The following is a 23705-nucleotide window of genomic DNA, read 5'->3' on the forward strand; positions in this document are numbered from 1 at the left end:
TGGCTCACAACCATCTGCAATGAGATCTGGTGCCCTCTTCTGGCCTGCAAGTATACATGTAAGCAGAACACTGTATATGTAATATATAAATATTTTTAAAAAAAAGACTACAACATCAAGTATGTGAGTGCCCATTGCTAGGGAATATTATTTTAAAATGTGTGACTTTTGTTTATGCTGCATTTGTTTAACTCTGTAAAGCTATGGTTCTCTGCCTATCTAAAACACCTGATAATCCTAATAAAGAGCTGAATGTCCAATAGCAAGGGAGTAGCAAAGACAGGTGTGGCCAGCAGGCAGAGAGTATAAATAGAAGGAGAAATCTGGGCAGAGAGAGAAAGAAGAACAACAGAACAAGGAGAGAGGGTCTCAGGGGCCAGCTACCCAGCTAGCCACAGGGTAAGACTAAAAGAGAGATACACTGAAGATAAAAGCCTGAGGGAAAAGGCGGTTCACGTTAATTTAAGTTATGGAAAGCTGGCTAGAAACAAAGACAAGCTAAGGTCAGGCATTCATACTAAGAATAAGCCTCTGTGTGTGATTTATTTGGGAGCTGGGTGGTGGGCCCCTCAAAAAACCAAAACAAAAAACACAATAGGCCACAACTACTAGACAAAAATGTCTAGAGCTAAGAAGAGGCCAAGATGGAAGAGATGGCAGTGTCGGAAGGAGGTCAAATTGAACTAGGCATGTTAGTACACAGCTGAACTCTAGCTACATTCAAGGCTGAGATAGGAAGATCACTTTACACTCATCAGTTTGAGATCCACCCCAGCAATGGAGTAAGACCCTGAATCCAGAAAAAAGGAAGGTGGCCCAGTGTGGTAGAGCATGCCTTTAATGCCAGTACTTGGGAGGGAGGGACAGATGGATCTCTCTAAGTTCAAGGCTAGCCTGGTCTACAGAGCAAGTACCACCACAGTCAGGACTGTGTAGAGAAACCTTTGTGGTACAATTAATAAAAACCCAGAGACAGACATTGGGGTTCAACCTGAAGGTCAGAAAAGCAAAACGGCCAGTCAATGACTCTTCTACCTCAGTCCAAAATGGTGATCCTGCCTCCAGAAATCCTCAGAATGAGACTGAGAGCTGTCTCCTCCCACTTTATATTCCTCTCTAGTGCTGGAATTAAAAGCATGTACGACTACTGCCACGTTTCTATGGCAACTAGTGTGGCTACTAGGATTAAAGGTGTGCATCACCACTGCCTGGTCTGTAAGGCTGACCAGGGCAGTTGTTTTACTTTCTGATCTTCAGGCAAGCTTTATCTATTAAAATACAAATGAAATATCACTACCGACCTTGTCTAAAAAGAAAAGAGAAAGGAAGAAAAAAGAAAAGGGAAGGATGAGAAGGGCAGACCAACAGCTGACACAATGAAAATGGAATTTCTTTTCCACACTGGAAATAGAATCTGGGGACCTGACACCTAATAATAGGAGTGTGGATATATGAATGTGTGAGTGCTCTTGAATGTGGAGGCCAGAGGGTGACATCAAGCATCTTCTTCAACAAGCATAGTGGTATATGCCTTTCATTCCAGCACTCCAGAGACAGAGGTACACAAATGTCTTGTGAGTTTGAGGCCAGTCTGGCCTACAGATCGAGTTCCAAGCTACATAGTAGTTAAGATCGTGTCTCAAAAACAAAAACAAAAACAAAACAAAACAACAACAACAAAAAAAACCCACAACTTTCTCACTTCTCATTCATTATTTACCTGAACAGGGTTTCTTACTGTCACCAATTTAGCTAGTCTATCTAGCCAGCTTGCCCCAGGGATCCCATCTCCAACTCCCTTGCCCTTGGATTACAGAAAGGGCATAATCATTTCCTCTGGAGTTTATGTGGTTCTAAGGCTCCAAATCGCAGGTCTCTGCTTACTAAGTTGTGTCCTCAGTCCTAATAATAGGGTGAAGGGGGTTGTTATTTTAAGACAGGGTTTCTCTGTGTAGCCTGGGCTATCCTGGAACTTATTCTGTAGAGCAAGCCAGCCTCTAGTTCATAGAGATCTGTCTCTGACTCTGCCTCCCAAATGCTAGGATTAAAGGCTGGCCTCGAACTCAAAGAGATCCGCTTGCCTGTCTCCTGAGTGCTGGGATTAAAGGTATGAACCAATCATATTTTAAATCAGATTTTAAAGAAACTCTTAAAAAGATCATAATGAGGGCTGGAGAGATGGCTCAAAGGTTAAGAGCACTGATAGTTTTTCCAGAGGTCCTGAGTTCAATTTCCAGCAACCACATGGTGGCTCACAACCATCTGTAATGAAATCTGGTGCCCTCTTCTGGCCTGCAGGCATACATGCAGACAGAACACTGTAAACAAAATAAATAAATAAATAAATCTTTTTTAAAAAGATCATAATGGGGGAACAGGAGAGGATAACAGAATATAAGTGACATGAAGGAGATAAGGACTACTTAGGAAATCCTGGGATAAGGTACAGAATGGGGTTGGGTGATAGAAAAATATTTTTTAAAGGTCATAACCTCCCACCTATAATTCCAGCACTAGGAAAGCAGAAGCAAAAAGATCCAGTTTAAGGTCAGCCTGACCTACATATAGCCTGTCTCAGAATATAGCCATTCTCAGAATAAGAGAATGAATGAATAAAAAGAAGGAATGAGCCAGGTAATAGTAACGCATGCCTTTAATTCTAGCATTTAGAAGGTAGAGACAAGTGGACCTCAGCAAGTTCAAGGCCAGTTTGGTCTACAAAGCAAGTTACAGGACAACCAGAACTATTACACAGAGAAACCCTGTAACCCTGTCTCAAAAAAAAGACAAGACATGAAATGAAGGTAATTAATAAAGGAATTGTAAAGTCAGGCGGTGGCAGCACACACCTTTAATCCCAGCACTCAGGAGGCAGAGGCAGGTGGATCTCTGAGAGATCTGAGAGCCAGCCTGGTCTATAAGAGCTAGTTCCAGGGCAAATAGAGCTGTTACACAGAGAAACCCTGTACTAAAAAACAAAAAAATAAGTAAGTAAGTAAGTAAATAAATAAATAAATAAATGTAAAGGAATCGGGACCAGGAGAGCATAGTGAGCACAAAAATCAGTCTGTGCTACAGTGAAAGCCTATCTCAAAAACAATAAAAGTTGGCATGATGGCACAAGTGGGAACTTCACATCTGATACCACTTGGTTAGACAGTCCAAAGCCAAGGACACTACAGGTACTATGAAAAATGTCCTTCTAGCCAGGCGGTGATGGTTCATACTTTAATCCCAGCACTCAGAAGACAGGCAAGCGGATCTCTTTGAGTTCGAGGCCAGCCTGGTCTACAAGAGCTAGTTCCAGGACAGGCACCAAAGCTACAGAGAAACCTTGGCTCGAAAAAAATCAAAAAAAAAAAAAAAAGAAAGAAAGAAAGAAGAAAAAAAAGAAAAATGTCCTTCAAACCTTCATATACAGAATATAACAAATGCAAACCTCACATTCAGACTGAAGTTCCACTCCATACAGTTCAGACTGAAGAGCCATTGGGGGATGGGGGAGAGATGTGTTACTGTTTTGCCTTACCTACCTAAGGCACTTGATTGGTCTAATAAAGAGTTGAGTGGCCAATAGCTAAGCAGAGAAGAAATAGGCAAGGCTGGCAGACAGAGAGAAAAGGAGAGCCAGCCTGTCAGCCAGGGAACAGCCAGGGGCCAGACAGACAGACAGACATGAAGGAAGTAGGACACACAGAAGGAAAGAAAGGTAAAAGCTCCAAGGCAAAACATAGGCAAAGAGAAACAGGTTAAATTAAGTTATAGGAGCTAGTGGAATAAGCATAAGGCCAAGCATTCATAACTAATAAGTCTCTGTATTATGATTTGGGGGCTGGCAGTCTGAGAAAGCCTGCTATAGTACAACACAATGATTTCCGTCTGAACCACACAGTGAGGTGAACCCTGCACTACACAGTGAGACCATGTCTCAAAATTCATAAAGCAAGCCCACATGGTAGCACACACCTTCAATTCCAGCACTACCGAGACAAAGCCAGGTGGATCTGTGTGAGCTCATGGTCATTCAGAGCTACACAGAGAAACCCTGCCTCAAAAAAAAAAAAAAAAAAAAAAAAAAAAAAAAGTCTTTATCTTCTTCTCCAAAATAAACACTTTGACTTTCTGCAGTCTGGCAAGGATAGCTGAAGTGACAATAACCCAGGGCTAGAGATATGGCTCAGTTATCGAAGTGCTTACTAGAATGCACAAAGCCCTGAATTCCATCCCAGAACCACATAAATTGGGTGTGGTAGTATATGCACGTAATCCTAGCACTCAGGAAATAAAGGCAAATCAGGAGTTCAAGGCCATCCTCCATTACATAGTCTTATGCCAGTCAAGGGCTAAAGACCCCCAACTTCAAATAGATAGATAGATAGATAGATAGATAGATAGATAGATAGATAGATAGATAGATAGATAGAGATAGATAGATAGATAGATAGATAGATAGATAGATAGATAGATAGATAGATAAATGGTCACTCTTCAAACAGAACAAAAACAGCCATTAAAAATTAGGTAACATGCAGGGCAGTGGTGGCACATGCCTTTAATCCCAGCACTTGGTCCTCATTGGTAAATAGTGGTGAAAAAAAATCCCAGCACTTGGGAGGCAGAGGCAGGCAGATCTCTGTGAGTTCAAGGCTTGGTCTATAAAAGCTAGCTCCAGGATAGCTAGGGCTGTTACACAGAGAAACTCTTGTCTCAAAAAAAAAAAATGGAAATTACATGTAATACAGGCTGGAGAGATGGCAAAGGAAAAACACTTCCCAAAGCCAGGCAGAGAAATGCAGGTTTGGAAGAGCTGGAGAGATGGCTCAGAGGTTAAGAGCACTCACTGGCTGCTCTTCCAGGGGTTCTGAGTTCAATTACCAGCAACCACATAGTGGCTCACAACCATCTATGACGAGATCTGGTGCCCTCTTCTGGCATGCAGGCAAACATGCAGACAGAACATTGTATATATAAATAAATAAATCTTAAATATATATATATATATATTAGGTAACAAAGTCGGGCAGTGGTGGCAGCACACCAGGGAGGCAAAGACGGGTGGACCTCTGTGAGTTTGAGGCTGTTCTGGTCTACAGAGTGAGTTCTAGGACAGCCATGGTAGTAAAACAGAAACCCTCCATCTTAAAAAAAAAATTAGGTAGGGCAAACAGCCTCCATTCCTTCCGGAAATGACTGGCTTTAGAATGACTGTGCTCTTGGCCTCTGTGCTCTAACCAGAATCTCCTTCCCTACCACCCACATTACCTGTGAGACTCCGAACATCATCCTTACCCTTCTCAGATTCGCTCCAAAGCTAAACGCCCTCTGCATCATCACCGCACTGTCTGCTATTTCATATCCTAAGACTTAACATACTATCCTGGATTGCTTGTCTGTCTCCTTCCCTGAACCATAAATAATTTGAAAAGCAAAGACAAAATCTCTTTTTTTTTTTTTGGTTGGGGGGGAATGACAGAGAGAGGGTAGGGAGTGGTTGGTCTAAGAAAAAGTCTTTCAGCAATCCACACCTCAGGTTCCCATTAAAATTATAGGGGTGTACCACCACCTGGCTTCACTCCTTCTTAGATCCCAGTTTGTAGCATATATCAAGCAATTAGTTATTATTTACTTACTGGATATAATGACTTTTATGCAAGTATCTTCTGTGATTTTTTTCCCTTGTTTTTCTGAGGCAGGATTTCATACTATCTCCTAGACTAGCCTCAAACTCATTATCCTCCTGACTCAGTCTCCCAAGTGCTAGGAAAACAGGTATGTACCCCATTCCCAGTTCCCTTCTGTGACTTTGGTAACACATTTTCTCGCATGAACCAACTGAATTTAGGCTAGTATTAAAATTATTGGCATGGAAACCTATCTCCAGCTGATAGCAAAAAAAAAAAAAAAATCCTCACTTGTTAAAGGGATAGAGAATTGGGGGCTGAAAGGTGGCTCAGTGGTTAGGAGTACTAGCTGCTCTTCTAGAGGATCCAGGTTCCCAGCATCTACAAAGCAGCTCACAATTATCTGTAATTGCAATTCCAGGTGATTGGTGCCCTCTTCTGGCCTCCTCAGTGATTAACAGTGCATGTACATTATACCATGTGTTAACAGAAAATAATCACGTATTTTCTTCTGCCTTATTCTTTCAGCATTTTCCTTCCCTTCCTTATTTTCTATCTTTTATATCTGCATTGCATCCTCTTCTTTCCCTTTAAGTTCTCTCCACACACCCATCCACATGCCTTACTATTTGGGTATCTGTGAGTACCATTTTATCCAATAGGGAGAACTTGGGCCTAGCATTTATTTCCTGCTAACTTATGCATGACACTAACATATTTCTTGTGTCTATCAGGGAATCTGCAAATGACATCCTAACAGAAAACAGGGTCACCAGGACAAACTGTAAAGTAGGTAGGAAATGTTTCTAAGCTATACTTTCTCAATTTACATTTTCTTTATTTGGGGGTTAGGGGGAGCAGTTAAAAGGATCAAACCCAGGGGGATGGAGAGATGGCTCAGTGGTTAAGAGCACTGCCTGCTCTTCCAAAGGTCTTGAGTTCAATACCCGGCAACCACATGGTGGCTCACAACCATCTGTAATGAGGTCTGGTGCCCTCTTCTGGCCTGAAGGCAGACACACAGAATATTGTATACATAATAAATAAATATTTAAAAAAAATTTGCATTAGTGTTTTGCCATGGGTGTTGGGTACCCTGAAAGTGGAGTTACAGACAGTTGTGAGCTACCATGTGGATGCTGAGAATTGAACCTGGATCCTCTGGAAGAAAAATCAGTGCTCTTAACTGTTGAACCATCTTTCCAGGCCCTGTTGTGTTCTTCTGTCTCACTATACATTCCAGGCTGGCTCAAATTTGTAATTTCTTTTTTTAAAAAAAACCACCATGTGGTTGCTGGGAATTGACCTTTGAAAGAGCAGGCAATGCTCTTAACCTCTGAGCCATCTCTCCAGCCCCACTAATGCAAATTAAAAAAAAAAAAAGTATAAGGAGTACAAAAACAGGTGTAGTAGTATACACCTTTGATCCCAGCATTCGGGAGGCAGAAGCAGGCAGATCTCTTTGAGTCTGAGGCCAGCCTGATCTACAAAGTGAGTTCCAGGACAGCCAGACAGCCAGGGCTGTTATTGTTATACTGAGAAACCCTATCTCAAAAAGCCACACACACACACACACACACACACACACACACACACAGAGAGAGAGAGAGAGAGAGAGAGAGAGAGAGAGAGAGAGAGAGAGAGAGAGAGAGAGAGAGAGAAGAGAAGAGAGAGAGAAAGGGGGGGGAGGAAGAAGAGTCTCTTAACCCTTAACTCAAGAAAGTCAAGGGCCTGAGGTGATTCAAGCAGATGCTCTTCCGAGTCTCCAGTGCTGCTTTTCTTCTGTCAGAGTCATAGCCACAGGCATAGTCGAAAAAGAACAATCTATAGCAGTGGAGAGTCACCTCAAGTCCTAACAAGCTGTCTAATCTTCAGCAAGTCTTTCCCATGCACAGATTGCTCTTGTGTGAAGTGCACATTTAATAACAATTGAATGGCAAGGTTGTCTGAGATAAAGAATGTAAAATCTCTGTGAAAGGGTTTATGTAGCATGTCAACATAAGCTAAGAGGAAATAAAAATCATCCCTCTGGATGGAGCATAAATCCTGTGGTTTAACTTACAAAATCTAGTCCTGACTCATTTTCCCAGACTCCTTAAGCCCCTTAACCAACCTGTGGTCACCTGAATTCAAGAATCATGAATGAGATCTAGGAAACTATCCAGTCCATTGTTCCATTATCTCAATAGCTTCATGGGCAGCTCTTCAGAACATGGAGTTGGATGTAAGGGGAGCAAAGAATTTGCTCAATGCGAGGTAAAAAATTCCCCCCTTACCCCAAAGAATAAACAAGCAAGGTCATCAAATAGTACCATACCAGGACAAAATCAGAAAAGCGCTTAGAGATTAGTTGGGCTTTTGTTTTATAGATGTGAACACTTAGCCCAAACAGCTGGGTTAGTAAGTTCCAGAGGTAGGACACATATCTGAGGAATCAACAGTCTCTTCTGACCTCATCAGGCACTTCACACACAGGGTACACTTAATACATGTATGCAAAAACACTCACACATTAAATAAAAATACTAAAAATATCTTTTTTTCAAAAAAAGATAAAATCACTTTTTGGCTTTCGGCTCAAAGGAGGCAATGGTGCAACTCTCTTCAGTCGTCCCGAATCTGGGTTCATCTGACACCAGCCGCCTCCACCATGCCGCCCAAGTTCAACCCCAACTAGATCAAAGCCCTGTACCTGAGGAGCACCAGAAGTGAGGCTGGCCCACATCCACCTTGGCTCCCAAGATCAGGCCCCCTGGGTCTGTCTCTGAAAAAAGTTGGTGATGATATTGCCAAGGCAACCGGTGACTGGAAAGGCCTGAGGATTACAGTGAAACAGACAGGCCTAGACTGCGGTGGTGCCCGCTGCTCTGCCCTGATCATCAAAGCCCTCAAGGAGCCACCAAGAGAAAGCAAGAAGCAGAAGAACATGAAACACAGCAGAAATATTACTTTCCATGAGGTCGTCAACATTGCCCGGCAGATGAGACACAGATCTTTAGCTAGAGAACTTTCTGAAACTATTAAAGAGATCCTGGGTACTGCACAGTCTGTGGGCTGCAATGTGGACAGCTACTACCCTCGTGACATCATTGATGACATCAACAATGGTCCTGTGGAATGCCCAGCTAAGAAGCAATGAGAAAATATTTCAATGAAAGACCATCTAAAATTAAAAAAAAAAAAAGATGAAATTAACTTGACAGTGGTGGCACACACCTTTAATCCCAGCACTTGGGAGGCGGACACAGGAGGATCTCTGAGTTCAAGGCCAGCCTGGTCTACAGAGCTAGTGCCAGGACAGCCAAGGTTACACAGAGAAACCGTCTCGAAAAAACAAAAGCAAACAAACCAAAAATAAAGGAAATGAAATATTTCCCGATTTTCATACACACACTCAAGCACGATTAATATATAATTAATATAAAACACATACAAATATATACTTTAAAAATTTAACAAAAAAAAGCTGGCTTTTCATCCTGAGTCTACCTATCTTAAGCCTTTTTTGTCTCAGTGGTCTTTATATATATTGGTTTTGTTTTTTTCAAGACAGGGTTTCTCTGTGTAGCCCTGACTATCCTAGAACTTGTTCTATTTACCAGGCTGGCCTCGAACTCAGAGACCCATCTGCTCTGCCTCCCCAGAGCTGGGACTAAAGGCATGTACTACCACCATCTGGCTCTTTTTATAAATTTTATGTCTATGGATATTTTCGTCTGAATGTATGTCTGTATGTCACTTGCATGCCTGGTTCCTCCAGATGCCAGAAGAGGGCATCAGGTCCCCTAGAATTAGAGCTAACAAATAACTGAGACACTATGTGGGTTCTGAGAATTGAACACAGGTACCCTGGAAGAGGTAGGTACCCTGGAAGATGTACTCTTTTTTTTTCTTAAATGCGTAGTCCAGGCTGACCTCGAACTCCAGATACACCCGCCTCTGCCTCCTTCAAATCCTACCAGCCTGTGCCACCAGAACTGGTGGAAGATGTACTTAACTGCTAAGCCATGTCTCCAGCCTGAGCTAATAGCTTTAAAATTGGCAAATTCAGAAGCCATTATATTTAATTTCATCCTTTTGCTTCCTGATTCTGCATTTTGTTTGTTGGCTGTCCTGGAACTCACTATGTAAGCCAGGCAGGCCTCAAACTCACAGAGATTCTCCTGCCTCTGACTCCAGAGTGCTGAGATTAAAAATGTAAACCACCAAGCCTGACTCTATTTGCCTGACCTTTTAACACTTATTAATATTCTAAATTCCTCAATCTACTCAGTCACCATGCAAGAAGACACCCAGCAAAATCCACACGTAGTTTAGGGGTTCAACATATAGCTTCTGAACTCAAACGGCCTAGACTCTAGTCCTTTACCTGTGTAAAATGGAAATATCACCACTCACATCAAGTTCTGTGAGTTAAACATGTGCATCTGTTATAGTCTACTTACAGGCTCTTACTTTAGTTATAATGGTTCCTCTTTTCTTTGATTATAAAGGAACGAGCAGACATTTCCAGAGTATATTCCAAATAGTAATGTTATTTTCTAATAGTTTTGTTTATATGTGTGTACATGTGAGTCATGTAAATTTATTTGTTCAGTGCTTCCTTTTTTTAAAATGTGAGAAGCACTGACTAAAGTACCCAATAACGCTCACACCAGTGCCTAGCACACATTTCATGTTGTCTGTTATTGTCATTGCTGATGTTGTGTACCTATTAAACCTGTGTTTGCAGAGCTAAGGAAAAAAAAAACAACATTAATTTGGAACGTTTGACACACGATCATAATGGAAAGCTCTTCTCTTCCTGAAGCCCGTACATTTAAGGCACCCAGGTACTTATTTGCTGCTTGGCCCACTACCAATCACACTGAAGAGTCCACAGATTATCATTTATCTAACATTCTCCCACACTCTGTCAATATTTGCAGAAAATAGAGGCTTGGAGCCAGGTAAAATAGTTTATCTGCTAAGGGTATTGGGATGGGGACGCCAGAAAACCACATGAATAACTGAAACATACAGAAGCTGCTTGCTCCCCTGGGGCCAGGTAGACAAAACTGTGCCACAGATGAGGCCAGATTAACAGATACCTTGACCTGTGGGCAAAACTGAATCACTTCCACTTCGGGTCCTTACCCAGAGGTTTCTTAAAATAGTATTTGAGCCTAAACAAGTGTCACCTACACCAGGAAAATCTGGAAGATGCTAAACATACAAAGAGGAGCCAGTTATACAACAATTGGTTATCTGAGTGGCTCCTTTAAAAATGACAAGCTCACCGGTGGTAGTTGCACAGGCCTTTAACCCCAGCACTCCCAGTTAGAGGCAGGTGGACCTCTAAGTTCAATCAAGGTCAGACTGGTCTACAGAGTTCCAGGACAGTGACTATCCTGTCTAGGAAAAAAAACAAAAAACAAAACAAAACAAAACAAAAGCTCGTCTAATGCACTGAAAACAGCATTTAAATAAATGCTTTTTCTTTTTGAAACAGGGTCTTGAAACTCGCCTGGGCTAGGGTTAAAAGTGTTTGCTATCACATCCTGCAACATTTAAATTCTATATTCCTGCCAGTGGTGGTGTATGGGTATAATTCCAGTATTTGAGAGGCTGAAACAGGAGGATACATAGTGACTTTGCACTGAAAAACACAAGGGCTGGAAATGTGGCTTAGACAGAGTTTGGCTGAAAAGTTCTGATCTCCAGCTGTGCAAAAATAAATTCTAAAACTCTGAATTAAATAAATATCTGCAAAAGGTGCTCACCGGTAAGAAAATCAGAAGAATATGGATTCCATTCCCCACACAGAGTGACCTTGAATCAGTCATTTCATCCCTTCAGGTTTGTCTTACTCTGTTGGGGAAAAAGAGAGAGAAAAATAAATACCCATTTTCTGTCAGGGTACTGTGATTTTAAAAAAAAGTTGCAGTGAAATGTTTAGAATGAAATTAAAATCTGGCAAATCCACAAACAACATCGGTTCCTCTTGGCTATAAGAGTGGACATAACTGTGAACTTGCGGGTCACAGTTGAATAGACAGTTGAATAGTGAGACACAGGCATCTAATGGCTTCTTTGCTATAAAATCTTTAATCAGTTAACACCACAACCTGTACAGGTCTAGAAAAAGAGGTTTCTAGATGCTTGGGTACTTGGCTAGGTACTGCATGAGCACGCACGCACGCACGCACGCACACACACGCCTGCCATTACACACACACAAAAAAAAACCCAAGTGTTAGGCCTGCATTTTACTAATTCGCGTGCCAAACAAGTGGAGAACACAAGTTTCTGCCAACAAACTTCCAAGCGGCCTTCCATTTCATCCTGAAGGCACTTGGGGAAGGACTGAGAATAAGACGCACGTTCTAGAGTTTTCGGACCCACCCCAGTTTCTCGCTGGCGACGTGTCGCCATTTTGTTGGGAAACATGGCTGCCAGCCCTCCCCGCCGTGGGGAGACGAGGCGGAGGAGAGCAAGGCTAGTCCTTTCTCCGATGTGTCAGACACGTTCACATGCCCGCCGCTAGTCTAGCTAGGCCCGTGTAACAGTAAAAGGCAAAGCACCCATAACGGGTCTCCTGCGTCCCGATGGCCATTTCCTGGCGTGAGGAACGCGGGCGGGAAGCCCTCCCAAGATGGCGGCCGCGCCGAAGGCTGAGCGCCTTCGGAGAGCGCGGCCATGCGGGGCCGGGCCGGGCGCCGTTCAGTGCGTGTGTCTGCTTTAATGTCTGCCGCGGCTGCCGCGGGAGAAGCGAACCCGAGGGCAGGAGGTGGGGCTCCCGGGGCCTCACGGCCACCGGCCAAGAAAACGCAAACAAAGCGTTATGTAAAGGGCCGCCATTCTTCCGGCGGCCCGCGTTCCTGTCTCGTCCCCGCGCCGCCTGGGCGCCGCACGCCGGGCTGGCGGAGTCGCAGGTCGCCCTGCGCACCGGACGCGGACGCCGGACCGAGGCCAGGGTGGGGGAGGGGAAGAGGCGCCCGGACGCCGGGGACGAAGGGGCCCCACGTGCCCACCCGAGCGCGTGCACGCCCGCCCGCCCGGCCGCGCCTCGCCGCCCCTCCCCCCCCGGAAGACGCCGCGGGCTCCGGCCGCCCCCCCCACGCTCGCGCGCATGCGCCCTGGCCGCCTCACGCGCACGTTTTAAACCCGCGGCGTCCCCCGCGACCGCCTGCGGTGGCCCGCGCGGCTGCCTGTATCGCGGCGCGCTCGACCCCTTGGGCCGGGAGGGAAAACGATCGCTTTCTCCGTCACAAAACAGTAATTTCCCCCGTCCCCAACCGGTGCCTCTCGAGTTAGTAAAACACGTGTTCCCTCGCAAACCCTGCCGGCTTCCCAGGCTGGCCCGCGCTGTGCGTTTCCTCCCCTCCCGCAGTGCCACTGTTACTTTTCTCTAGGACCGCGCGCGCGCTGGCGCAGTCTTGTGACCTAAAAGGCCGGTCCTTTTTTTTTTTTCCTAGGGGTCCTGCGCGGCAAGCACTTCCGGGGTCAGAGGGTACGCGGGGTTGAAAGCGGGCTTCCCGCCCCGCCCAGACCGCCGAGGCTGCCGCCGGAGTCGCCACCGCCGCGCCCTCGCCCACCCGCCCGTCCGCCGCTCCCGGCCCCGCTCGCCCCCGCCGCTGCCGCCGCTCGCCTTGCGACGCCGCCGCGGCCTCCCTCCCGCGCCCGCCCGCTCCCGCGGCCCCCCGCTCGCCTCGCGCCGGCAGTTCGGGCCTACTCCTCCCCTCCCCCGCCAGCCGCCCAGGACTTGACCACGTAACGAGCCCAACTCCCGAACGCCGCCCGCCGCTCGCCATGGACGCCGGTGTGACTGAAAGCGGACTCAACGTGACTCTCACCATTCGGCTGCTGATGCACGGAAAGGAAGTAGGCAGCATCATCGGGAAGAAAGGGGAGTCGGTGAAGAGGATCCGCGAGGAGAGCGGCGCGCGGATCAACATCTCGGAGGGGAACTGCCCGGAGAGAATCATCACGCTGACCGGGCCCACCAATGCCATCTTTAAGGCCTTCGCCATGATCATCGACAAGCTGGAGGAAGATATCAACAGCTCCATGACCAACAGTACGGCGGCCAGCAGGCCCCCGGTCACCCTTCGGCTGGTGGTGCCCGCCACCCAGTGCGGCTCGCTGATCGGCAAGGGCGGCTGCAAGATCAAGGAGATCCGCGAGAGCACGGGGGCCCAGGTCCAGGTGGCGGGGGATATGCTTCCCAACTCGACCGAGCGGGCCATCACTATCGCCGGCGTGCCGCAGTCGGTCACCGAGTGTGTCAAGCAGATCTGCCTGGTCATGCTGGAGACGCTCTCCCAGTCTCCGCAAGGGAGAGTCATGACCATCCCGTACCAGCCCATGCCGGCCAGCTCGCCAGTCATCTGCGCGGGCGGCCAAGATCGCTGCAGCGACGCGGCCGGCTACCCCCACGCCACCCACGACCTGGAGGGACCACCTCTAGACGCCTACTCGATTCAAGGACAACACACCATTTCTCCGCTCGATCTGGCCAAGCTGAACCAGGTGGCAAGACAACAGTCTCACTTTGCCATGATGCACGGCGGGACGGGATTCGCCGGAATTGACTCCAGCTCTCCAGAGGTGAAAGGCTATTGGGCAAGTTTGGATGCATCTACTCAAACCACCCATGAACTCACCATTCCAAATAACTTAATCGGCTGCATAATCGGGCGTCAAGGCGCCAACATCAATGAGATCCGCCAGATGTCCGGGGCCCAGATCAAAATTGCCAACCCAGTGGAAGGCTCTTCTGGAAGGCAGGTCACTATTACTGGCTCGGCTGCCAGCATTAGCCTGGCCCAGTATCTAATCAATGCCAGGCTTTCCTCTGAGAAGGGCATGGGGTGCAGCTAGAACAGTGTAGGTTCGCTCGTAACCCCCTTCTGCTGTTTTCCCATGATCCAACTGTGTAATTTCTGGTCAGTGATTCCAGGTTTTAAATAATTTGTAAGTGTTCAGTTTCTACACTTTATCATCCGCTAAGAATTTAAAAGGAAATCACATTCTCTGTTCAGCTGTTAATGCTGGGATGCATATTTAGTTTTATAAGCTTTTCCCTGTTTTAGTTTTGTTTGGGTTTTTGGCTCATGGATTTTATTTCTGTTTGTCAGTAAGAAATGTAAGAGTGGAATGTTAATAAATTTCAGTTTAGTTCTGTAATGTCAAGAATTTAAGAATTAAAAAAAATGGATTGGTTAAAAATGCTTCGTATTTGAAAAAGCCGGGATTACTATCTTAAACTCTTTTGTTGCTTTCTTTTCCCCTTCCCTTCCTCTTTTAAGTGTAGGGTGCCTGGAGGCCGGAGGGAGAAGGGTGGGCCACGCTTGTTAATTCTTTGAAACCTTTCCCTGCCTTATCGGTAAGATTCCATTCCCTCCGCCCCAACAAAGGAATGGCAGGTTGGGCCTGCTTTGGGATGTTTACAAAGGGGGTCCCTTCCTGGGAGTGACGGCTCCAGCTAATCCAGAGAGGCCTCTGCCCATTTCTCTGGTAGAAAATAACAGGGTTTTCTCGGGTGGAAGAATTGCCCATTCAGTAGGACAGGATGAATGAAGAGCATCCTGTCCGTCCAGCCAGTGCTTCCCCTACCCCCATCTGGCAGGGAAAACTTAGCCAGAACAATAAAATATTCTGGGGGAGGTTGTAGGAGTGGGGGACAGGGGCTAGGAGGAAGGGGAAACACAAGGGTGGGAAGGAGGGCCCCAGCTGCAGGGGGATTGGAGTCTTGGGTGAGCCTGGGCAGACACCAACAGAAGGACCACGTGGGGAGCATGCACCTGTGGCAAGTAGCCTGTCAGAGTGTTACACCTGTCAACTCAGGCGCCCAGAAACAAAAGGGCATTTTCTCTGATTTTCCTCAGCTGTGTGCAATGTTTAGCTAATTGTCCCAGGAAATAATCCTCCCTAAGTGGGACAGTCCTCCCAGGAATGTAGAACAATCCAGTGTGTTAGAAATGCAGATTCCTCAGTTCCACTGCACACTGGTTAGAAAACTATCTTTAATGCCCATTAAGAGATCTGTGAGAATTTATCTTCAGATTGAGAACAGCTGTGGCAAAGGCCTAATACCCAAGCCCCTGTCAGCTGAGTCTAGGCTGGAACCAGAGCTAAAGAAAAAGTGTCTCCTAGCCACAGGCAACGGGAGACAATAGACAATGAAGGTGCCCAAGTGGGCAGTTCAAGTCCAGGCAAAGGAACCATTTGTTCATGCTCCTCGGCAGGTACACATGGTGCAGGCCGGGTTAGTCCCTGGGGGGAGGTTTCCGTGCTGTGCGGGTTGCTGAGAGGAGAGCTCAGGTTATGGAACACACTTGGTTCTGCCTCTTGCGGCCTGGAGCAAAGCACTGCAAGCCGAAGGTGTTGAAAAAACACTCCCTGAGCTTGGGACAGAACGGTTTTAGAACACAATAAACCTGATGGCAGATGGCCTATCTCTGAGAGTAGGAAAGACTAGAATACAGTGGCAGAGAAGGTAGGGACAAAATAATGCATACTAGCCAGCTGGGTGCATAACTGTCATCCCAGCACTCAGGAGGCAGAGGAAAGTAGAATTTTTGAGTTTTAGGCCATTACATGATAAGTTCCAAGCTGGCCAGGGCTTCCTAGAGATGTCCTGTCTCAGAAAAAAAAAAAAAAATACCTGGTGGTAGTGGAACATGCCTTTAATTCCAATACTCTGAAGTTTGAGGCCAGCCTGGTCTACATAATGAGTTCCAGGACATCCAGGGCTCATAGAGAAATCCTGTCTATAAAAATTGGCAGTGGTGGTATAGGCCTTTAATCCCAGCACTTGAGAGGCAGAGGCAGACAGATCTCTTGAGTTCGAGGCCAGCCTGGACTACAGTCCAGTGAATTCAGGGACAGGCTCCAAAGCTACACAGAGAAACCCTGTCTACAAACAAACAAAAAAGCCAGAAAAGGGGGGGAGAAATGATATGTACTAAACTTAGCTGAGTGACCAGGAGGGGTATAGGGCCAGGGAGGACCTAGTAAGAGTATTTTCTGGAAACAGCACTAATCTGGGCAAGTGGACAACAAACGAGTCTTAAGACAAGCTGGCGGAGTCCCTGAAGGAGGGAAATGGTTCAAATGTACTGTGGGAAAGTGCTTGAACTTCCTCAGCCCTCCTCCCCGACATTCTCAATAATTTAAAGATAATTTGGGCAGTAAAGCATTGGATGGCTCCCACCTTGGAGAAATGAAAGGCAGGAGCAACCACTGCAAAGTCTTCTAGCCAAGGAGGCCGAGATGTGTCTAGCAGAATACACACTGGGGAGGCTGGAGACAGACATAAGAACAGTGTATCCCGGGCAGGCCATGGTGAGATTTGTAAACAGGCAGAAATATTCCACAGTAACTAGAAATGAAGCTACAGCTACATGCCAGCAAGTAAACAAGGACCAAAAGCTGAGTGGTGGGGAGGTGTCATTTTGATGATGGGCACTTAGTCTTGGATACTGGTGTCTCTCGGCACCTGTCAGTCACAGCCTGACACAGCAGGGCCTCAAAAGTAGTTTAGTGATAGAGCAACTATCTGGTATGCACAGGGCCCTGTGTTCAGTTCAATCCCCAACACTGTACAAATACTTTGAGAGAAACAGTTGAAACATCAAGGTAGTTCACTAGACAGTGCCCTTGAAAAAAGAATGTTCCAGGCTGGAGACTTTAAAAAAAAAAAAAAAAAAAAAAAAAAGGATGTAATGGCATAGGCAAGCCAAGCCTCCAGGAGGCTGAGACAGGAAGCTCAGGAAGCTCACAGGTTTAGAGACCAACCTACATACTGAGACCCCCTTCTCGAAAACCACACAGAGCCAGGCACTCAGGAGGCCAAAGCAGGCCCAGCTCTCTGAGTTCAAGGTCAATCAGCCAGGTCTACAAATTCATTGAGTTCCCAGGCCAGCTAGGGCTACCTAGCAAGAACCTGTCTGTAAAGAAAAGAAACTCCTTTATCCTCCCATCCCCCCCCCCCCAGAAAAATAAAGGTACAGCATTTAGCCAGGTGTGATGGTTCTTGCCTTTAACCCCAGCACTCCAGTGGATGCAGGAGCACCTCAAGGTCATCCTCAGTCATACTGGGTTCAAAGTCAACTTGGGCTACAAAAGATCCTCTCTCAAAAAAGGGGGGGGGCTACAAGGCCCCACCCCTCCCTGAGGATTTTTTAGGCAGTTTATGGTTGCTGGGGGAGAGAAGGACATTTTATTCAGTGGTGTAGCCACTGGTAAAGTGCCCATGCTCCTATAAATACACCCTCAAAATGAAAAAGACTGATGGTGGAGCCCTTGCCAGCACTGTGAGTGCCCGTACTCTATTCCCTGCACTAACAGAGCACACCTGCAATCCCAGCACTCGGGCGATGGAGGCGAGAGAATCATGCCCACACCTTTTGGGAATCTTGAGAGAAACCAGGAATAGTTTGCTAAGACAGAAAGCAAAGCCAGGCAGGTGGTGTGGGATCCTAGTACTTGGGAAGCAGAGTAAGGTGGATCTCTAAATTCGAGGCCAGCACAGTCTACACAGTCTACAGAGGTAGTTCTGGGACAGCCAGGGCTACACAAAGAACTCAGGAGACAGAGACAGAGAGAGAGAGAGAGAGAGAGAGAGAGAGAGAGAGAGAGAGAGAGAGAGAGAGAGAGAGAGAGGCAGACAAACACATATACACACACAGAGAAGTTAGACTGGGAGAAACTTCAGTTCCCATCAATGTAGAACAAAAATGTAAATTGAGCCAGGCATGCCCTTAATCCCAGCACTCAGATGCAGAGGCAGACTGATCTCTAAATGTGAAGCTGGCCTGGTCTGCATACTGACTGTAGGTCAACCAGGGCTAGATAGTAAGATCCCGTCTAAATAAATAAATAGACTACGTTGTTGGGCTAGAGGGAAAGCTCAGGTGTTTTGGTTTTTGTTTGGGGTTTTGGTTTGGTTTTTTTTTTTTTTTTTTTTTTTTTTTTTTTTTTTGGTTTTTCGAGACAGGGTTTCCCTGTAGTTTCTAGAGCCTGTCCTGGAACTAGCTCTTGTAGACCAGGCTGGCCTCGAACTTAGAGATCCGCCTGCCTCTGCCTCCCGAGTGCTGGGATTAAAGGCGTGCGCCACCACCGCCCGGCTGGTTTGGTTTTTTATATAGAGTGCTGGGCATAAACCATCACAGTCAGCAGCTCAGTGGTTAAGAGCGCTTCCTGTTCTTCCAGACGACCTGAGTTCTGTTCCCAGCACCTACACCAGGCCTACAAACACCTCTAACGCCACCTCCTCTTCCTCGGCGGGCCTCAGCAGGCTCCTGAGCTGAACAACTAACGCACGCACACTTAAAATCTTTCTTTTAAAAATTAAATCACCAGGCAGTGGTGGCACACACCTTTAATTCTAGCACTCAGGAAGCAAAGGTAGGTGGGTCTCAGTAAGTTCAAGGTCAGCCTGATCTACAAAACAAGTTCCAGGACAGCCAGGACTGTTACGCAGAGAAATCTCTTTCGAAAAACCAAAGCTAAGTTAATAAAATCTCAATTTTAAGGGTTTTTTTTTTTTTTGTCACACACCCACGCTGGCGCCCCCATCCCATACCCCCAACCCTCTCCACCCAGTACCCCCACCCTCTCCACCCCACCCCCTACTCTCCACCCTCCACCCTCCCCACACACACTATGATTTGTTGTTGTTGTTGTTTTTCGAGACAGGGTTTCTCTGTGTAACAGTCCTGCCTGTCCTGGAACCAGCCCCCTCTGTAGACCAGGCTGGCCTCGAACACACTGAGACCCACCTGCCTCTGCCTCCCGAGTGTGACGATTATGCCCGGCCCACACACTGTCATTTCAATGACCAAAATAACTTGGGGCAGACATTTCAAAGGAACGTGCATGCTTGGAGAGCAAAGATTTAGAACAGTGAGGAGCATCAGAGAAGCAGGCCTGGGAGCTGAAGGAGCCCAGGCAGAGGGAAGGCCACTCAGATTCTCAGACTCAACCGTAGAAAGCAGTAGAGAATGGAAACCGCGCCAGGGAAAAGATGAGGGTGTCTTCTGTGAAGTCTCACTGTGTAGCCTAGGCTGGCCTTGAGTCGTGACCCTCCTGCCTGCAACGTCCAAGAGCTGGAATTCTAGGAATGAATGGCCACACCTGGTTGGTATTTACACACACACACACACACACACACACACATACACGCATGCACAGTTTTAAGCCTGGGGACTCAAGTATGCTAGGCCAAGACTCTGCCACTGCATCACATTCCAAGACCTCGTTTTACTTTGTGATGGTTTGAGTGGCTTACCCCCCCCCCTTTTATTTATTTATTTTTTTTATTTTGGTTTTCGAGAGAGGTTTCTCTGTAGCTTTGGAGCCTGTCCTGGAACTAGCTCTTGTAGACCAGGCTGGCCTAGAACTCACAAAGATCTGCCTGCCCCTGCCTCCCGAGTGCTGGAATTAAAGGTGTGCGCCACCACCGGCCGGTTTGGCTTACCCCTTTAATCCCAACACTAGGGAAGCAGAGGCAGGCAGGTCTCTGAGTTCAAGGCCAGCCTGGTCTACGTAACAAGCTCTTGACTAGCCAGGATCCCAAAGTCAGACTCAGACACAAAAGATGTTTATTAAGAATGGCTTCTATCATTTACCTTTTCTTTTGTTTGTTTTTTGTTTTGTTTTGTTTTTGTTTTTCGAGACAGGGTTTCTCTGTGGTTTTGGAGCCTATCCTGGAACTAGTTCTTGTAGACCAGGCTGGTCTCGAACTCACAGAGATCCGCCTGCCTCTGCCTCCCACGTGCTGGGATTAAAGGCATGTGCTACCACCGCCCGGCTTACCTTTTCTTTTGATGGGAGTTTGAACCAGGGTTTCTATGTGTAGCCTTGTCTGTCCTGGAACTAGCTCTGTAGACCCTACTGACCTGGAACTAGCAGATATCCACCTGTCTCTGCCTTCCAAATGCTGGGAATAAAGATGTGTGCCACCCGTGTGCTTTTGTTTTTGTTTTTAACCATTTTTTGAAAATCTCAATTTGTGTGTGTGTGTGTGTGTGTGTGTATGCGTGTGTGTGTGTGTGTATGCGTGTGTGTATGCGTGTTTGTGGGTAGGGGGAAGAGGGGAGATCAGATGGGCATTAGATCCCTGCAGCTGGAGTTACAGGCAGTTGCGAGTTGCCGGATGTGGGTGCTGGTGATCACACTCAGGTCCCCCGCAGGAACAGCCCGTGCTCTTCACTGCTGAGTCATCTTTGCAGCCCGCACTGTTTCTTACTCCTGCTGTCAGCTGTTAGGCCACAGCTGCTCGCTCGGCAGAGGAGCCCGCAAAGGTTGACAGACAGCTGTTGTAGAAGCTGTACCATGGACCCGAGGGCCATCTTCCGCCAGACCACAATCCCCTCTCTCACTTGGCCTGTTCCTCTGCACATTCACCCCTGACTGTTCCTGCCACATGGACGAGCTTTGTCATCCCCAGTTTGGACAGTGAGTCACCACCCTCAGGCCATCCCTAGAGCAGCCACTGACTCTCTGTCACCACTCCCCCTTACCCCTCCCCCAGCACTATGTGCTGATAGCTGAGTTGAAGCAGCTTCACCCCTGCTCTCGGCTCTCTCTGGAGCGCCACCCCACACCCTGTCGTCTGTCTGGTGTCGTCTTTGTGCTTGCATCTCCCACGAGCAAGACAACAAGATGGCAGACAGAGGAACAGGCTGTCGCAGAAAACGGCTTCCACATCGCGTCTTCTGCTCACTTTGCCTACCACTAAAGGGACTTTCGAAAAATCATTTGTTTGTTTAGCGGGACAGGGTCTCATGTAGCCCAGGCTGGCCTCAAACTTGATGTGCAGGATAACCTAGATCTTCTGACCCTCCATTTTCCACCTCCTTGTGCTGGGATTGCAGATGCTCACCACCACCTGTGGTTTTCTGTGGGCCGGGGAAGGGAACCTAGGGCTTCCTATGTGTTAGACAAGCACTCTACCAACTGAGTTACAACCCTAGCCCATATTTCCAAACACTGAAATCTGATTATATCCTTCCCTTACTTAAAGTAAATCCCATCCCTACCCATGCAAGAGAAAATCCATGGAGTCCAGCCTGGGCTAAGAAGAAAAGATCCCCCAACTTCTTTATGGTTGTTCCTTTCCAGCTTGCTGTCCAAGTGACAGTCGCTGTGGGTCCCTCCAGTCCTCCGTGTTGTTCTCCTGTCACCCTGCTGGGCATCCTTGCACAGGGTTGTGGCATCCCTGGCTGGGTGCTTTGTCCACCTCTGCCTGGGCTTCTAAGGCCCCTGACTCTGAGCTTCCAGATCTGCAAGAACCTCTGGCTCTGCTAGGGACTCTGCCGGGGCTCCTGGCTCTGCTGAGGGATCCCAGGTCCAGTGGCTCTGGCAGCTGCTTACAAAGACCTTGGCCAAGTCGCTCAGGCCTTCTAGGGTTCAGTCTTCCACGTTGGAAGACAGGGTGAGATAATATCCACCATTCTCTGGCTGCCTTGGAATATAATGCTGCCTTTGTGGCCCCCATCTCTGCTGTGTCTCCTGACACTGGGCCGCCTTCTGACATACAAGCCTTCTTTCTGTCAACACCAGCGAGAAGAGTGGGAGAGAGCTGGCATTGACCAGCTTCAGCTTGGTATTTGGCTGTTTTGTTTTGTTTTTGAGAAAGAATCTTATGTATCCCAGTCCCAGGTGGATTCCAAACCACTATGTAGCTGAGAATGATCTTGAACTCCTGATCTCCTGATTCCCATACCTCCAGTTCCTCCTCCTCTTCCTCCTCCTCCTCCTCCTCTTCCTCCTTCTTTCTCCTCCTCCTCTTCTTCCTCCTCCTTTTTCTTTTTTTTGAGACAGGGTCTCTCTATTTGTAGCTCTGACTGTCCTGGAACTCACTATGTAATAGTGTAGTTGGCCTACATTAGTTTCAGGTTGGCCTCAAACTCACAGAGATCCATCTGCCCCTGCCTCTGGGTTTAAAGTCATGTGCCACCGCACCCATTACCTCCAGCTCCTAAGCGCTGGATTGCAGGTAGGCACAATGATGCCCAGCCAGCTTGGCATTTGGGCAACTCTTCCTGGGTGCTTGGTTGAAGAGGAAAAAGAAAGGAAATGATTCCGAGGAGATTTGTTCTTATATTGTTGGTTATACCTGCTCATTTCAAGAGGACAGTAGATGGGACAAAGAAGAGGGGACAACAAGCTAGATAGAGCAGGTTATCAGGAGAAGATTCATTCAAGGCCCCTCCTTTCCTTCTCCTGTTCCCTGTCCCCGCAGGGAGGGTCCTGAGAGGTCTTTGCCTCCCTGATGACCTCTTGGACCTTGTGTCCAGTTCTTTCCAAGTGCTGAGATTGTAGATGTGTGCTTCACCCAACTGAAGTTTTGATGCCATTTTATTGGTGAGAAAACTGAGCTCCCTCCTCCAGCCCAGAAGGAACCCATCCCAGGTCACAGTTACTGGATGTTGAGATCTAGAGAAACAGAGCCAAGCTGTGCTCAGTCACTCTACTGGACTCTCTTCAGGCTGGAAAAACTACCTTTAGACACATTGGCTTCTTTTGTTTTTAGTAACTTAAAAAAACAGGGTCTTACTATGTAGCCAAGGCTGGCCTTAAACCAATGAGTGATCCTCCTGTCTTAGCATCCCAAGTGATGGGGTCACAAGCATGAACCACCTTAGTAACTTTTATTGTCCAATTTTTGATAAAATTTAAAAAAAAGAAAAGAAAGAAAAGAAAAAAAGGCATGCCGGGCATGGTGGCTCATGCCTGTAATTCCAGCCCACATTCCAACACGTAAGAGGATGGGGTGCATGACCATCATGAGTTCCAGGCCAGCCTGGACAGAAAGAACCCTTGTCAAACATTGGAGATGTGGAGCTGGTCATGCGAGTATGAAGCCCAGAGTTTAGAACCCACATCAAAGGGGCACTGTGCACCTGTAACCAAAGCACTGTTTGGGGGATGAAGACAGAGGAATTCCAGGGTTTCCTGGCCAGCCAGTCTAGCTACTTAGTAAACAGCAGGTTCAGGGAGAGAGTTTGTCTCAAAGAATAAGGTGGAGTCAGGCAGTGGCGGCCACATAGAGTGAGTTCCAGGACAGGCTCCAAAACTACACAGAGAAACCCT

At 47.1% G+C, this 23705-nt stretch overlaps 1 protein-coding gene, 1 long non-coding RNA gene and 1 pseudogene across 2 annotated transcripts; 2 read left to right on the forward strand and 1 right to left on the reverse strand.

The window, feature by feature from the left end:
- The first annotated feature begins 8196 nt into the window (after positions 1-8196).
- Positions 8197-8760, forward strand: LOC119807167 (annotated as a pseudogene).
- A 2216-nt stretch (positions 8761-10976) lies between these two features.
- LOC119807651 lies at positions 10977-13051 on the reverse strand. The gene is made up of 3 exons (XR_005284326.1): positions 12900-13051; positions 11384-11471; positions 10977-11015 (listed from the first exon to the last, which is right to left on the reverse strand). It is a non-coding gene; the product is annotated as an uncharacterized LOC119807651 (long non-coding RNA).
- A 178-nt stretch (positions 13052-13229) lies between these two features.
- Pcbp1 (poly(rC) binding protein 1) lies at positions 13230-14831 on the forward strand. The gene has a single exon (XM_038319023.1). It carries the CDS (start codon positions 13413-13415, stop codon positions 14481-14483), a length of 1071 nt encoding a protein of 356 aa, XP_038174951.1. The 5' UTR covers positions 13230-13412; the 3' UTR covers positions 14484-14831.
- The last annotated feature ends 8874 nt before the right edge of the window (positions 14832-23705 follow it).

Source organism: Arvicola amphibius, chromosome 2 (assembly GCF_903992535.2).
Source record: "Arvicola amphibius chromosome 2, mArvAmp1.2, whole genome shotgun sequence".
Lineage (NCBI taxonomy): Eukaryota > Metazoa > Chordata > Mammalia > Rodentia > Cricetidae > Arvicola > Arvicola amphibius.

Excerpts from the sequence above, each read along its gene's own strand:
- Pcbp1 (XM_038319023.1), top strand. The coding sequence starts at position 13,413 with ATGGACGCCGGTGTGACTGAAAGCGGACTCAACGTGACTCTCACCATT.